The sequence below is a fragment of the Sipha flava genome, unplaced genomic scaffold (assembly GCF_003268045.1).
Source record: "Sipha flava isolate LNK unplaced genomic scaffold, YSA_version1 37_pilon_pilon, whole genome shotgun sequence".
In the NCBI taxonomy this organism is placed as follows: Eukaryota; Metazoa; Arthropoda; class Insecta; order Hemiptera; family Aphididae; genus Sipha; species Sipha flava.
Genome location: NW_020273087.1, coordinates 943,827 through 962,022, shown reverse-complemented (window position 1 = coordinate 962,022; position 18,196 = coordinate 943,827). Strand labels below are relative to the sequence as shown.

Below are 18,196 nucleotides of genomic sequence, written 5' to 3'. Positions count from 1 at the left end.
AAAATGTATTTTGGATATAAAACAAAATAATAATATAAATAATGTTGATAAGTGTTATGACAATGTAAATAAAAAAAAAAAAAATTGTTTTTAAAAATTAAAAAATAAATGAATTAATTAGAAATCAAAACGAGACTTAATTTTCACTCCATTGTTTTTTATATCTTTTTGTTGATTAGAAAAAACATGAGGATTTGGATTAGAATCGGGTTTCAAAGTTCTCCAGTTTTGTTTTTCATTAATTTTCACATAAGTGTTATTCTGTGTATGTGATTTTTGCTTCCAGCTTTCTTTTTCTCTAGAGTTCTGATTGAATTGTCTATTGCTTTTACTAGAAGAATCTTTTTTAAAATTGTTTCCAAAAAGATGACTCTTATCTTGCATTAAATTGGATACAAACATTTTATATGGCTCAAATATTTGTAAAACTTCTACAACCCTTTTCTTATGATCTGCTGGCAATTTTGAATCCTTAAGAGCTGCATCAAGTCTTTCTGATAATAGATCTATTAAATTCATTGACTTATGTTTAGGATAAAATTTTAATCTGTGAGTCTAAATTATTATAAATAAAAATTAATATAAATAACATAATAATAATAATAAATCAGTTATTTATGTTACCTGTAGACTATATACACAAGTAACATTTTTAAAACTCAATAAAATTGGAATGTATTTAAGAGCTTGAATAAGATTATTTTTAGTTACAATCAGGTAGGATACAACTTGACTAAGAATTTTTTCGCGGTGGACAGGATGAGTAAATGTTTTTAACATATCTACCATCATTTGTTCTACTGGTGCTGTATTAGGATTCATTAGGTATAGTGTATAAATATAATCAATAGAACAACCAAAGCTTTTAACATCGTAAGCTTTTTTAAGATGAAAATTGGCTTTTTCAATATCCTACAAAAAAATGTAATACAATAATAAATTATTTATTATAGTTTTATTAAAAATGTAATATGGATTTTACATTGATGTAACACCAGAATTATAATCAAATAACATAATCTATATTTTCATTAAATAAATACTTAGATAGGTAACAAAAAGATGAAATTGGTTATTTCGATTTTAATTTCCACATTAGTGTGGTTAATTTGTTCATAGTTTGTTCAACTGCCAAATGTATTATATTATATTTAAACCAATAAGTTACCTTTTTATTAAATAGGTAATAATTCCCAATAGCACCATGCACATAACCATTATTAGTCGATTCTAATTTACTAATTAGTGTTTCCAAAATTTCAGAAATATTGTTACTATAAAAGTCTTTATCGAGAGAAATTTTCGATAAGCTAAGTAGGCAATTTTTCAATAAAAGTAAATCATTTGTACTATTCATAACTTCACTAAAAATGAAATATAAACATAATTTAATTAATTATTTAAACACAAAAAATAACAAGGTAATTGAAAATATAATTATTTAAACCAACTTTAGCAATTGTAATCCTGCATCCAAAATTTCATTTTTAGCATTTATATTTTTTTTCATGTTTTTACTCATTCGATGATATATGTGAATTAAATGTAATTTATGTTGAGGTTTGTCACCAAGTTTAACTGCTCTTTCAGATGCATTAATTTCTTGTTCAGAACATTCAAAATAATTACCACATGTTCTTTGCCAATAAGTTAATACTCTAGCCAATAAAAAATGCCATTCGGGTTCACTGTTATTTAATTCTATAGCTTTAAGCGCACTATTTTTTGCTATGTGTGCATATGGTAAATCATATTCATAAAAGAATAATGTTTGAACACCATACAATCCAGCTTTATTTGCATTATTCATATTAATTGGCATAACAAAATGCTCTAATTTCTATATAAAAGAAAAAAAAATAATAATTTCAGTATTTTAAATGATCAATTATTTTTATATGTTGAAATCCAGTTTATTTTTAATAATTATACCTATGTAAATAAATAAAATAGTAAATAGAATTATAACAAATACTAAGTACAAAATTGAAATGTACTGAATTTCTATATACACATAGTAATTTTGTTTACCTTTATATCCATTGAACACAAATGCCATAAATGACCTTTCATTGAAAATGTGATGTGATTCAAAGCTACTTTGATAGATTTTAAAAATGGATCATTATTTCCGATTGAAGATAAAATATTTTCAATATCATTAATAATTTTCAATGCGTCATCATTATTTCCTTTTGAAATATATTCATAGCATATAACTATGTTATAACCAAATCTGAAATATGTTTTAAATTGATGTAAGCCCCGATGTAAACAATATATAATAATTAACACAATATAAATTGCACAATAACTCATCATCAAATAATAGAAGGTATTTTTACCAAATATATTCCAACAAAAAAAAAAAAAAAAAAAAAAATAACTTTTGTTACATTAAAATGTCTTCTTCTTTACCTTCACTTTTCTCCCAACTATTTGGAGTCAACCACCCTTGTCCAAAATCTCCATTTGTCACTATTTTTTATATCTTCCACACATACACACACCAACAGCCCTCATATCATTCTCAATCATATTTAACCATCTCTTCTTTGGTCTTCCTCTTCCTCTTTTCCTTTCAACATTAATTTTCATATAACTACTCTTACTACTTTTGTTACCTCTTCACTTCATCAGTCTATTTTCTCTCATCATGTCCACTACCACATACCTACAACAATACTACCCCTCACATATTCGTTCCTTATTCTATCTTCTCGAATTATTCCATTTATGTACATCCATATCAAAGTTCCGTCCTTTGGTACAAATGATCCTAAATATTTTAAGTTCTCAACTTCACCTATCACATCACTGCTTATTATCATTGGTCTCTTCATACCTTCAAATTCTTAGTATCTTCCTCCTAAGTTATATTTCATCTATTAATTATCCTTGCGAACAAAATATTTACAAACTTCTATGATTATATTGTGAAACATTAACAATTTTCCAATTTAATGACTATCTGCAATGTTATGTAATTTTTAAAATCATATCTCATAATCAAGACTCAGAACTTAAGGCATTTGCAAATTCGTCTAGAAAGTGCATATTGAAATTCTGATTCGATTCATAGTATTTATATTTCAGATATAAAAATTTTGTTGCATAATTTTGCATATTTTGTTATTTTTTGTATCAATTCACATACTTTGGGTTTAAAAACATTTATATGCATATTTCATAGATTTAAGAACATTTTTAAAAAAAATGTAGTTAAATAATAAAAAAAATTAAGATATATGACAACCAAAATTCTAAGTTTTATATTGTTTAACAAAATAAATAAATTCATCAATGGCTATTATTTATATTGCTCTGGCTCCCAATGCACTTAACAATAATATTATAATCTCTATAGTACTAAGAATTCGTAATAGTGACCACTGCCGGCCTGTATTTATTTTTATACAAATTTACCACTGAATTAATATTTTGTAACTAGACATAAACAAATTGTATAACCATAGGTAATTTGTAAATAATTATGTTTAACCATTAGGTTATCAGCTTATACACAATATTATTTCTGTTTGTCATAATACTACATACATCTGCATGTAAGCAACTTCATTGTATAATATACACTACTCAATAGTCAGTCTATTATTTTTAAGAAATTATTTTTCAATTTTTTACTACATATTATAATGCATATTTTAGTACTTTTTAGCGCATAAAATTCCGAGCGTTGCTCATAATTATGTTATTCATATAACATAAATGTTAAAATGTAAAAAACATTTAATTATTTCTGTACAAATTTTTTTCAAGAAAAATGAATTATAATCAGTTTCCTATCGAGATAACTTATATGCATTTATTTGTAAACAATGTGTCAACGGGTCAGAAAATTTAAGCCTTTGAGATAGAATATTAGAGATTTAATGTAAAACGTTAAGACCTATAAAGGAAGAACTCTCGAATATTGCCTATGATGGTATTATCACAGATTATACAAAATTATATAAATTATATAAGTTAAATGATTATTATTTCATAAAACTTATTATATAATAATTTTAAATTTCTTGCTCACTTTGCCATTTTTATCATTGATTTTATCAACTATCCCAACTGGGAAACTCATTAATAGTATATATTATGTATAAACAAATAACTACTAGACACATTAGGTATCTAATGCAAGACTTTGTTCATTGGCACAACTATGTCTAAGTAATAGCGAAGGGAGAGATGCTGTATCTCTAATATGATTGATAACAAATATAAATGGATTATAATCAGTGGGAACTTTCTCAATCCCCCATAATAATAATAAACGACATACATACAAAAAGTCCAACAGAATAAATTTCAAAATAGCACATTGAAAACGTTTTGAATTATACAAAATTCATGGATTAAGATTCACTTTTCTATCTTTACTACTGTCTTAAGTAAATACTAATGTCATTACCTATTGACAGTATTTAGTCGTTGGCTTTGAAATAGATGTAATTTTTACATATTGCTTAGTTACGGTAATATATTTTATAAAAAATATATTACGGTAACTAAATTTAAAAACAAATTTTAGGGAAACCCTTAGGCGACAATGGGCACCACCTATACGCACAGGGAGTCCAGCGGCAACTTACAGTCTCCATTTAATGTATTCCGGTAGGTTGTGTGGGTCGTATTGGGCCATAGTGATGGATTTCATGTCCATGTTGTCGAACAGCACGTCTTTCCTTAACAAATCATCACGCAAATCATATTTCTTGTGCCACGACACGGGGTTCTCGTATCTTTCCACAAAGTCCATCGCCGGCTCCATTTTAGATGAGACCACACATTTTTTCGAAATATCGTTACAAAGCCTTTGGACGGACATGACGAGCTGATTATCCAGTGACGGCAGACACGTGTAACGACCGACAACGGATCGGCCGAAAACACGGTTGTTTTACAAAAACAATAAATACAATTATAAATTAAATATTAACACGTTAATCATCAAAGACGACCGTCAACAAGAGTGTTAGGTGAACGAATGAAGATGAAATCTCGGTGTACGGTGAAATAAAAATCGAAAAGATAACCGTTGACCACCGGGTAAATCCCATCGTTGCCGCCGCATAGAGTCTATTTTTGGAAACGACATCGTTGTTTTAAATATTTACCGCCGTCTGTATCTGTCAGTGCCGGCCCGACGGTTTTCGGTGCAGAATTTTGCGGGGCACCATATATATTAATATATTAATTGTATATGGAAATCTATGTTTGTTTATGTTATTGTATAACTAAACACGAACGAAAATTATATTTCGAACCGTCGTCGACGATAAACAATTTTACAAGTGCGTGCGCCTACAATACTTCAAAGCCATTCGCAATCGGTACCGTCTTAATTTCCGTCGATAACAACTCATTTCCTGAGAAAACCACACGATCGCATGGTTTGCAATTTGCATTCTGGGCTACACTATTTTTATTTACAGGTAAAGTGATATTTGTAATACATAATTTGTGCCATCACACCACTAGCCGCCCTCTAGAGCCAGCACTGCGCATCGTTAACACAATTAGAAAATATATCATGTTATCCTTAAGGGGAAGGAGGAGTACTAGTATCCAATTGGGTGCTCGTCATTCGATAACGTCGGAATCACAACAACATTCGATTCTACAACAGAACGATCCAAAAAAGAAAATTCACAAGAAGTCAAAATGGGTGACAAATATGAAATCAGTTTTTACCCGGAAAAAAACCCAGTTTCAACTCAATTACCGGAGTACAAATTAATATTGAAATGTAATTTAAGATGTTAAACCGTATCGTACAAATAAATAAAAAAATAAAGTGTTTATCTTTACTTAATTTTCGGGGAACGTAATTGAGAAACGAAATGTGTATTTTTAATTTCTATCCATCAATGTTGACGATGCCGGTAGGCAGTAATACTTAGAAAATCGTTAATTGAATAATAAATAATATACGCAGAAATCTTTCTTTGACCATTCTGTAGAAATTATTATGTTAAATTTAATATATTAAATAAATAAAAAAAATAATATTACACTGTTTTATTTTACTATTTGTTCTTAGGTACATTACTTTTATAGTGTATCATATTATTATTTATATTTCATTTGTTTTCCAGTGCCTAAGATTCCTATAATTATTTAACTGCACATACCAAAATATTTTAAAATAATGGACCTAATAATGTGAATGCTGCATATGAATAATTAGTTATTTTTCATATTTTTTAGTATTTCATTGTATGAAATACATTTTTAAGCTTTCTCTAGTCTTAGCAGTACAGTTTAGTTTATTTATAATAATAATAAAAAAATATTCTTTAAACGTTTACAATATATACATTATTATAGTCTACATTGTTTATTTAGATAGGTAATATATTTTTGAACACTAAAACCAGCATAAAATAGTCAAATTAAAAACATTCAAGTATTTTTTATTCATTTTGACATAATTTTTACATTTAGTGGAGTGTTTAATACACCCAATTACCTTTAACAATATATTGATGGGAAAAATCTTATATTTTCTTTCTGATGTGCATAATTGTTTTGACATCAATTATATTTTGGGTACATAAAATTAGGTGTACACCGGTGCTATTTTATAAATTAAAATAATTTTAAAAAACTGATTGGTTTTATTTTATTTTCACAAACAACCTATCATATTACATACTAATTCACATGGATAAAAACAATATAGGTAAGAAAATTTTACATAAGTAGGTGACAATCTTTAAATAATATTTAGAATTAATAATATAAAATTAATCACTACATAGATTTATGTAAATAAAATCATTTTGGACAATATTTAATAAATTCAAAAATAGCAAAAAGCACTACTCAGATTTAATATAAATACATCTGTAACACTAAAACTTAAACTAAACTATTTACATTAATTTAGTAAGATGGTACCAATTTTAATTACAAAATATTACGTAAATGCTGTTTACCAGGTTCATGTTCAACATACATTTTATAGATTATAATCACAGATGAATAGGGTTTAACGACATTTTAAACTTCTTTTTAAAGTATAAAAACTAATTATTATAATAACAACTAAAAAACCGACCATCACTGATATGTCTGACCAATATTTCCCATCGGTCATACCAATTTCTTTGAATGTTGTTTCAGGGAAACGATAATGGCAATAACCTTCTTCATTTAGACATTCTAAAGGTTCACGACCATAACCATAGATGGATACAACCAGCCCTTCAAGTGCATATTTCATATAGCTGATGTAAGACACGTAGTACAAAACCACAGGCATGTGATTAAATAGTACCAAGAAACCAGCAAAAAGAATACACAAACAAGTAATGATTGAACCAACGAAAACTCCGTTCTGAAATGCAAGTTAAAAACAGGTAAATATAAATTATTTTAGCAATATTATACTTTGATTTACCACTGGTGCCATAGCTGTCCCGAGGATAAGTCCAATACCTTCGGATATTAGAGTCATTAACTGGCATACAACCAAGAACATTAAGAATCTTGTCCATGTTAGCAATTGCGCAGACAAGTAATAAGAAATTGATGTATAAATAAAACAAAATATCATCTGTATAAAATATGTATTATTAAAATTATATAATAAATAGTATTTAATATTTTACTGAATCCTCATAAAGTGAACCCTCTATTTACCTGTAATGGCATGTTTGTGATAAGAAATGCTATAAAATATGTGGACAGTTTGTACCAGTTATTAAATAATTCTTTTCTAAGAATATTTAGTTCAGACGGGACTAATAAATAAACAAAAAACAATAAATTAGCATCTTTGTTAAAAATGAATTAAATTGTACCTACTTACATTTTAAAATAGCTGGCATAATTGATGTATAGCTCAAATAGACAAGAGTTACAATACAAAATCCAATATTATTGAAAGTTTTGCCACCATCAATACCAGCGTTTTCGAACAAAAGTCCCAGTAATATACCTACGAGGAAATGCATACATATTTTTACATGTGTAACCGACTGAAAAAAAAAAATAAAAATAATCTTATAATTGTATGGCATTTATTTTTAGTTAAATAAAATGATAAAAATAATTTATTATAAGTTTGATTATAATTGATTAAACCAAATCAATGCCTTATTGAAAATTGATAAGGAAAATTAAGTTTATTATATTATGCTTAAAAAGTTAAGATAAAAGTTTGGGAAGTGTCAATATGCTCATAGGCGTGTGCAGACCTCTTTTTCAGAGTATGCAAAAGGTTGCCACTGCCTATCCCTGCCATCACTGAAAGTTAATTTAAGCGTTCAAAACGCTGGTAAAAATATTTACACAAATGTCTAAAAAAACCGTTAAAATTAAAATTTTTATTTTTTCTAAAAAAAGTGACTAAATAGTAATTTATTAATTGTTATAACTATCTTCATAATTTATAAATAAAATTTAAAATAAATTATGAAAGAAAAAATTAAATACCCAATACTTGCAATAGTTTGAGTAATATATTTAAACAGGGTAAATAAACAAAAACATAATCATTTAAATGAAAAAATAAAATACATTTGATAAATAATTATAATTGATTATAAAACAATTCTGTGTTCAATTGAGTGTTTAATATCACCAATAATGTCTTCAGGATTTTAATTTAAAGTTCTTTCTTGCTCTATATTTGAATGGTAATTAATCACTCTTGAAGCATAGTACTTCTTAATTTCATTAACACATTAAATCCTTACTATAGTATAAATTGTGAGTTTCTAAATAAGTAAAATGTCTAGGACTGAATATAAAAATATAATAAAAATCATAATGTAATATAAAATCACATAATATACATTTTAAGACCAAATACGTTAAGATTTTTATTTATTTTATGCATTTTTAGAAAAAAAGGCTCCATGTTTAAGGTATGCAGCTGCATACCCCCTGCGCACGCTTATGGATATTCTGTACTGCTAGCTATAGTACCTAGTCTCATAGTTTCTACCAACTACCTATTTTAATATTTTATTATATAAATAAAACTTGGCACAATTGACTAATTTTTAAAATCTAAAGGAATAAGAGTACAAAAATTATTAACTATTGACAAAACAAATTTACAAAATGTGCTCTGGCTGAACAATTTTTAACATAATTAGCCGGGATTCCGAGACATACGACGAGAATATGACGTTCTGTTGATACGTATCTACTCGTAGTTTATGAATTAATATTTCATTATTTTCATCAATTTTACGATAGTCAATACATACTTTAATACTAATTACCTTTAACCACTAACCTACCTATTTAAACCACATCAAAGATCACCTATTACGATAAAATGTATATATTATTCAGTATTCAGAAGGTATTTAGATTAATTTTTTTTTTTAACACAGACGGCATTAAAATAAGTCATAATCAGTGTTCAGTATTTCGTTATCAGATCAAATACTCATCGTCTGTCGAAATCAGTTTTCACTAATTTTCATTAACTAATGAGTCAAAAATCTTATGGAAGAATAAAAATTGAGTAAACGAACTAACTCACCGCCATAAAATGTGATTAATTGTATTACGAATGAGTAAAAAAAACAATTGAAAATTGGTTTACTTTATTCTACCATTGAATATTTTAAATATGGTATTATATCATATGCAATTTAATTATAATTCCATCGCAAATAAATAAGTAATTCAATATAGTAATTTGAAGTAAAATTTTTAAAACCAATTTAAATAGGTAAAATAATCGGTGCACCGTAACTGCTAACTAACATGCATCGTGGCCATTTTGTAATATATCACCTAAACTCTCCATACAAGATTTTTTCTACACCTTAAATCCGCACATAATTTTTGTATATATTTTTGTACATCAATAAAAAAAAAAAACAATCAAAATTCTATCAATTGGCCATCGTTATATAATTCTATGTTTTTATTTTTAGTAACAACTAAAATCTAATAAACTAAAAAAATTATAATAATAAAGACAATTTACAATAAACATTATCGTCGTTTATATAAAATAAAATTTAATAAAATTATAATGTAAATAAAAACTAAATATTATTAAATAGTGCCAAACTTTTTACAAAATTATATCTATCAATTTGACCGCATCGTTATATAATTCTATGTTTTTATTTATAAATTCCATATTGGTTTTTTTGTTTAGTCCTAATTATCCTACTTTCATTATTATTAGCAGAATTAATTCGTATGTAAGAATCCGTCTGCATAGCTAATAAGTTTTTAATGAAAACTGCAATATTTGGATGTGCTAAAGTAAATAAATTACCATATTTGGTGTGAAGACTCACAATTTTATGTCATGCGGATTTTCGGTGTTAAAAATATTTTTAGAATGTGGAGCTACGGTACTTTAATTTTTTTGACCATGCGGAATTACGGTGCATGCGGAGTTGCGGAGTTGCGGATTTACAAAATAATTTTATTTGAGCGGATCTACAGTGCGTCGAAAATAATATTTCTTAAAAGTAGAGTCATAGTTAAATTAATAATCAAAAACTTATTTAGAAAATTTGAATAAATTAAAAATATTCGTTTTCTATTTTTCATTTGTATTTTGTATGATAAATTGATATTTGAATTTAATACAGATAATGAATCCTAACTATTTTTCGGTATTACCATGCCATAGTACAACAGCGTTCCTTGTATTAATTTGTTTCCTCAATTTGTACAATTTTCGTTCATAAAACTAGGATTTTTTATATTACGTGTATAATATTCGAAAAATTAAAAATAAATTGTAATGTAATGGTTAGATATTAAACTAAAGAAAAACATTAAACAACTAATTGAACGACTGAATCAAAAATAAAATATTTAAATATTATTAATATTGTTCATACATTTTTAGTAAAGCTCAATTCAATTGAAATATACAACTAATAATATTTTAAACGAATAATTAACGTATTTTCATAAATAAATTATACAAATTAGATTTACTTTAACTATTTATTAACTATTCGTTTTAATTTAATTAAAGGCATTACTTCGCTTTAATTAAGACAATCAAGTATATTACATGTTGATTTAATTCATCACAAATTTACTAACCCAATCTCTGTAGACCTGCATTAAAGATCTGTGTATAAGTACTAATAATTTATTAAATTCGGAGGGCTGATTAACCAAGACCAATGAAGTTGGACCTGGATTCTTAGATTTTCTTTTTAATAATATATCTGGAAATTAAAAATAAATAAAAAATAATTTATATATTTTTATACATATTTAATAATTATAAGTAACGCAACAAAAAAAAAGGTTTTATTTATTAATATAATAATTGTTATATTAGTACCCACCTATAGTGTAACGTATAAATTGTATACTCAATAAAAAAAAAATATTTCAAATATAATTACGTGAATTGTCGATTTGAGGTTGTGTCCTCCATGCTTCATCAATAGCTGCTGTTCTGAGTTGAGAAGTAAAGTTTCCGTATTCTCCAGTAACTACTTCCATTACTAACATAACATGTATATTAATATAAATAATAAATTTATAAAATGTAATGGCAGATATTAGGAATAGAAAGTGTAAAGATTGAAAGAAAAGTTAGAAATACCGAATTTATTATTAATATTATATCCCACATGAAGTTACTATAGGAGTTTTAAGAAATATAAAAAATATTGATATTTTTAAGTTATCGTTATGTGTATCATAAGTTTTATAGTAATATTATAAAACATTTAGGAACAAAAGAAATCAAATTAGTTTTGATCGTTTTTAATAAATATTTAAGATAAATTATTTATTTTGTATGGTAGTTTTTTTTTTAGTAATTTATAAATGAAAAAAAAAATGCTGTACAATAAAATATTACTAACGATACACTGTTAATGTTTTGTCCACATACATCTATATTTCATTTTGAGTTATAAAATATTTAGTGTACTAAGGTTTTAGATAAATAATCTAAAATTTCAAGGTTATTTAATCGATATTCCGATATTCATCTTAAAATTTGATAATAAATAATATAAACTTAATATATATATATATATATATATATATATATATATATTTAGAATCCAAGATGTAAATTGTATTAAATACAAGTATGAATTATACTTAAGTTACAACAAAATAATATAATTAAGTATTTGTGTATCTTTAAATAGATTATTTATAATCGAATTACAATAAATGTAATACATTATAAAAAAATATCTACTACAGTAAAATTCTAAGATACATATAAGTGTATATATACATATAGATACACCTAGTTGCTATCTATGATTAAATGTTAAAAATCTATATTATTTTATAAAAAAAAATCTGAAAATTTAATATTTGTACATTATAAAATATGAATAGACTGAAATATTCGTAAAAATCTGTTATTAGTTGTTTCCTTGTTAGTTTTTCTTCGATTTTTACTACAAAATTTTGTATAAATTAATAAACTGTCAAATGATTTTCTGGAAATACTTCCTATCTATATATTTATAAGAACGGCAATAAAAAAAAAAAAAAAAACTTGAACAACTATGCATAATACCATTATCACTCTTAGAGTAAGTGTATAGATATGTAAGGAAGGAGGAATAAACAAGACGTTTAAGGATAACGCAAGGCCATCAGGAAACTCGGGTGTGTACTTTTCTTCCAACAAAAATAAAATAATAATAATAAAATACTTTTACAACTAAATGTAAATATATATTTATGAGTGAATATACCAGTGGTTCTCAACCTTTTTTTTTGTTAATGTTCAACTTTAGAAGCAAAATATTTTTTAGTCCTCAAAAAAAAAAAAAAAAAATGGTTTACTTGAAAATAATATATCAAAGACAATAAGTTTGAAAAAATAACAGATAATTAAATGCATGTCAACCTAGATGATAAGTATTTATTTTATTGATAAATTGATAAAACAATATGGTTTGATAACAGTTACAGATCATAGTGTGGGTTCAACATACCTTATTTATGTACTTGAGTTTTTATTTTTCTTCAGTTTTATGTCTTAATGTGATTATATTTAATATGCTCAACATGACCACGTTTTAAGACTAAATCAATGTTCCCCAACCACCAAAAATAAGTTCAACTCCCTTCAGAACCTTTTCATCGCCTACCATCTACGTTGAGAGCCATTGGTATAAACCGTGTCCATATATTGTACATATAAATCTAATTAGGTATACTAATGGATACAAAGTAAATAATATGTCATTTATTAACTATGCGTTTTAATGAAAATGTCAATATTAAAGCACGGAGACCACTTAAGCTACCAAATAACTTTGAAAATATCGCCATAATTGTCGCATGTTATTAAGTACTATGTACAAGTAACTTACGGTCAACAACATTTTTTTCAATCATCGGCACAGCTCAAGTGGACCAGTTAGAAGAAAAGTGCGCAAGATGATTGGTGGTGGTGGAAGCGGTGAGTAAACGAACAACAGCCTTGACTGATGACAATGGGGAAGCAAATTGAAGAGAAGTATACTTACTGAAATCTGCCGGGTTGTGGTATTGTGGACAGTTAAGGCCTATTGTTTGCAAATATGGTATTGTGTTCTGACTAGAACCTTGATAGACACAGTACCCCTCGGCCATAATATAAACGTGGTCAAACATTTCATAAGTACTAGCGCTGGGTTGATGAATCGTGCAAACTACCGTCCGGCCGCCTTTGGCCAAACCTTTTAAAATCGAAACACACTGATGCGAACTCGTACTATCCAAACCACTACAAAATAATAGCGGTTAAAATAGTATTGATTAAAAGAATACATTTTAAACATCACGAGTTGCAGATTAAACGTATTCATGCGATTTAAAAATAATTTTACAAGTAAATACTGATCAATTTACACGAATTAAGGATGACGAACGTAGTACACCCACAAAACAGGTGCTGAAGTAATATTTAAGAAGTCTATAAAAAGTTTTTAAACAGTTTTACTAATTCAAATTGTATTATCATTATACTATTTCCAGGACTATATTAAGTATTAATAGCAATGATGTTTTTTAAGCGAAGATTCGAAATTAATCCATGTGAATGTAAATTAAACAGATAGAATTCAAATTATAATATATACTATTATAGTAACTTACATCTTATGTGAAAACATATAGAAATATACAAATATTATGAAAAATCGAATATTAATTTCGTATATAGCATATGCGTAATACATAAAATTTAAAATAAAAATGTTAACGCTTGTAGCAAAGCAAGGTAAGAATTATTTCAAGATACGTCATGATTATTAAAATAAAATACTCAACCTAACTATAATAATTTTAGGATTTCGCTATGTCACTTATTTTATGTACACATTAATGATTAAGGAGTATAATCATAATATATGGGTAGTTAAGTGTTTACTGTGAATACTTTATATAACTATTTATAATCGCTTGTCATTATTAAATAATTTTTAAAAAAACAATTATACTTAAGAAACAATCTAAAAATACAAAGTTCGTAAAAATTAGAACAATGGTTAGATGACAAATTATTAAAGAAAAACCAACTGTTATTATTAGGTAGTATATTTATTATTGTATACGGGAACAATAATTAATTATTACACCATAAATTATAGGAATTGTATTGAAACGCAAAGTTAAAATATTAAAAAAAAGCTTACGTGGTGGGTTCATCGAGAAACATAATCGGTGGATTGTCAATAAGTTCGAGAGCAATGGACAAACGTTTCTTCTGTCCGCCTGATAGTCTACCGCACCTGGTGTGAAGGCTGCCCGAGAGTCCGATGCTGTCGAGGATGTCCTCGATCTAATCAAAAACAAGTAGAACAATGTCAGTTTAAATACGTGATTATAATTATTTAATTTTTTTTTTTACATATGGGAGAATAATATTAATGTGTACGTGGACGCTTGCAAGGGGAGCAGGAAATTAAATAATGTATTTAAGTATTGTTGTTTTTAATGACGTAAACATATTTTGTGACTGATGTGAAAAATAAAAATTCATTGTTCCTAACTAAAAATCATAAGAGCAGCTGAAAATCATTAAAATAGTACCTATAGGTATACTCTTAATTATTCGAAGGATGTCATGTCATAACTAATTGTATGATAAATTACATGGCCTTGGAGACAAATTAATTATATTGCAATTTGAATTTCGGGAGGCCATAAAGACTATATTTTTCTGTAGATACTTATACACAAATATAAAACAATATGCTTACAGAGAGAAAATTAAGGATTTATAATAGAAAAAAAAAACCTTAACCATAATAACATATTTTAATAATATTATTATTGAGATTTTGTACTTCAATAATTGTATTTTATATGTATGATGGTCAGTTATATCACAAAATATATAGATACATATATATATATTCTATGGTCATATTATTGACGTTACTAATTAACAATCATAAGGAAAATTACTTATTTCAGCGTTAAATACCAACTATTTAAAAAAATTTAATTATTTCCTAATTTACTTGTATGTTTTTAAAATACACTTTATATTTACGCAATTAATTCTTTTTTTGTGTTCGTTAATTGTATGTGAATTATCTATAAAGTCTATTAAAACATTTGATTAGACAATTAGTAATTCATAATTTTTAAAAAATGTTAAAACGGTTATAATTTTACGAGGTAGAATTCTATTTAGACGAAAAGTTTTTATTATTATCACTTTATCCATTAGTTTTTTTGCAATGATAATAATTTTAAATTAGAAATGTCGAATACACGGAGGATATAAGAATTTATTTTTCATAAAACCATATTGATTATAAACTTTTGTTTAACTCCAATAAATAAATGGTTTAAAATTAAATAGGTCTATAGATGTACAGTTATTTTGTATTAGAATGTGACATGTGGAAGACAAGTTTTGTTTTATAAAATAAGGAATATTTAACTAATTTAAATTTTAAATACCTATTTAAAATAAATCAATTGCAAAATTTCTGAAACATTGAGTAATTGATGTTAAAAATATCATCTTGTATTAATAAAAATTAAGCCATTGTACAGAGATTTAAGTTTTGTGTATAATATGTTGTATTTAAAAAAAAAAAAATAATTTTAAAAGTATAATTAAATTAATGCCTACGTGTATAGTTATTCATATCAATCATCATAAAAGTAATTATTAAATTAATTTGTGCGCGACATGTGAAAACTTTAAACATTCAGTATAGGTATGCTAAAAATTAATAATTGTTCTATGTGTTATGAAATCATTACTTTTATAACGAAGGAACATACAATTAATTAATTTTTTCACTATTTTTTAACTAAGTGATAATTTATCCGAAAAAACACAATGGAATGTATATTATGAATGCATATTATTTTTAAACACAAAATTGACATTATGCATTAGAAAAAAAAAATTACCTTTATAATGTTACAAGTCATACATTGCAAGACACATTAAAGGAACTATTATGTAAATTACATATAATATAAATTAAAAAAGAAAATATGACTTATTTAATCTGCATACTTATTACCTATTCAAAACAATGTTAGAATTCATTTTCACAATATCAGTAAATTGAATTTAACGCATAATTATACTACACAATTTTTTTTAGGCGAGTTCAATGATATTTAAAAATTGAAGAATACTGAGAAAAGGACTTAGAGGATTTTGACGTATATAGGTTTTAAAGCGTGTTTTAATAAGTTTATGCATAGGAAATCAACATTCTTAGGCAACAAAAATCTATATCTGAATTAGTAATAAGTACATATAAGAAAGTAAAAATAAGAAACAGACGACAAACAAATTGGGCTTAGGTATATAGGTACTTCTAATTTTTAAAATGACAAGCTGAAACAAAAACTTTAATTTATAAATAAATTATTGTATTCAGGTATATTTCCAATTTTATTCAATTGGAATGATTCATTATTTAATTTAAAACGTATATTTTAATCCTTGCTGTTCTATACAAAACAAACTTGTTCAGATATGCATAAATACCGACATTATATTTATTGAACTGAAAATAATTATTTAGATCTGAAAGAGAGTGGACAAGATCTTGAACTTAAAAGAAATATTATACAAAACATTTAGGTTCATGGCTTGTGTGTTTAGTACAATTTTAATTATGTAAATGTACATTTGTTTGGATCCTCAAACATTTTCACAGATGTAAATTTAAATTTGAATAACAAATATAATTCAAATTAGTTGGTCATAATAATTATTTCATACAGGTTCCTATATAATAGTTCCTGTACATTAAGTAAAATAAATATTTATACTACATTATAGTTTTAATTATATACAGTATCATTATTTATAAATACCATTTTGCAAAAATTCCAGAGAGTGGTAAAGCAATATTAGATAATTGTAATTTTAAATCAGGTACTTTAATAAATTATTGATAATCCTATGAAATAAGTAATAATAAACGTATAGAATAGCTGTTAAATGTTGAATGAGTGAAATTTCTAATTTCTAAAAAAAACGTCTGTGCAGTAAAATATTAATGAAATGAAGGAAGTTTAATAAATATAATATAAATTAATAATTCTTAGATAACTTTTACTCTTTAACAGAAAATGACTAAATATATTTTACTAAAATATAAAAATATGGAACAATAGTTAAAATTGAAAAAAAAATTTTTTTACTTACTACTAGTACTTTCGATTTATAGGATAGTGTGTATCCAAGTTTAAGATCAGCTGCCATCATCATAATTTCTAAAACAGTAAAAAGTGGACACAGCTGGTCATCTTGCATTATGTAACAGGATTCTTTTCGGCACATAGTGCGACCCTGGTTAATTTTTTTTCTTAGATCATTATTTAAAAGTAGATCTTCATGATCATCAACTCGGTTTGTTCTCACTTCTCCAACCATTCCTTTGCGTCTAAATGTTTCAAATTGCGATAAATATTTTGTATTACAATAATAATATAGAAAACAATTTTTTTTTTTTTAATATATCTATTAATATATAATGTTCATTATAATAGTTTTGTTTAAATGCATGTAAAAAAGTATAATCTTATAAACAAAAAAAAAAAGTAAAATATGCAGATAACTAAACAATAATAAATTTATAATTATTTAGTTTTATATATCAACTAGCAAAAATGTCTTTAGTTAATTGTTTAGACATAACTAGTACCTAAATGTCAAAACGCTTTAAAAATTAGATAGTACAAATAAAATGATACAGGTGAATACACAAAAAAAAAT

At 25.6% G+C, this 18,196-nt stretch overlaps 3 protein-coding genes across 4 annotated transcripts in view; 1 reads left to right on the top strand and 2 right to left on the bottom strand.

The window, feature by feature from the left end:
- Positions 1 to 63: 63 nt before the first annotated feature.
- LOC112688207 lies at positions 64 to 5,032 on the bottom strand. Its single transcript, XM_025561288.1, has 6 exons — positions 4,608 to 5,032; positions 2,032 to 2,236; positions 1,452 to 1,840; positions 1,169 to 1,364; positions 625 to 912; positions 64 to 555 (listed from the first exon to the last, which is right to left on the bottom strand). Exons 1-6 carry the CDS (start codon positions 4,841 to 4,843, stop codon positions 118 to 120), a joined length of 1,752 nt encoding a protein of 583 aa, XP_025417073.1. The 5' UTR covers positions 4,844 to 5,032; the 3' UTR covers positions 64 to 117.
- Positions 5,033 to 5,218: 186 nt separating this feature from the next.
- LOC112688206 lies at positions 5,219 to 5,945 on the top strand. The gene is made up of 2 exons (XM_025561287.1): positions 5,219 to 5,348; positions 5,451 to 5,945. Exons 1-2 carry the CDS (start codon positions 5,219 to 5,221, stop codon positions 5,753 to 5,755), a joined length of 435 nt encoding a protein of 144 aa, XP_025417072.1. The 3' UTR covers positions 5,756 to 5,945.
- A 670-nt stretch (positions 5,946 to 6,615) lies between these two features.
- The window catches only part of LOC112688118 (ATP-binding cassette sub-family G member 1), a 31,619-nt gene continuing 20,038 nt past the window's right edge, over positions 6,616 to 18,196 (bottom strand). Inside the window, exons 3-11 of one of the 2 annotated variants that reach the window (XM_025561156.1) lie at positions 17,627 to 17,864; positions 14,628 to 14,773; positions 13,479 to 13,717; positions 11,373 to 11,474; positions 11,062 to 11,189; positions 7,832 to 8,000; positions 7,663 to 7,763; positions 7,421 to 7,576; positions 6,616 to 7,357 (exon numbers count right to left, since the gene is read on the bottom strand). In XM_025561156.1, the coding sequence (XP_025416941.1) occupies positions 7,010 to 7,357; positions 7,421 to 7,576; positions 7,663 to 7,763; positions 7,832 to 8,000; positions 11,062 to 11,189; positions 11,373 to 11,474; positions 13,479 to 13,717; positions 14,628 to 14,773; positions 17,627 to 17,864 (1,627 nt within the window). In that variant the 3' untranslated portion in view covers positions 6,616 to 7,009. The remainder of the gene's footprint in view (positions 7,358 to 7,420; positions 7,577 to 7,662; positions 7,764 to 7,831; positions 8,001 to 11,061; positions 11,190 to 11,372; positions 11,475 to 13,478; positions 13,718 to 14,627; positions 14,774 to 17,626; positions 17,865 to 18,196) is intronic. The other variant, XM_025561155.1, reaches the window with a different exon arrangement.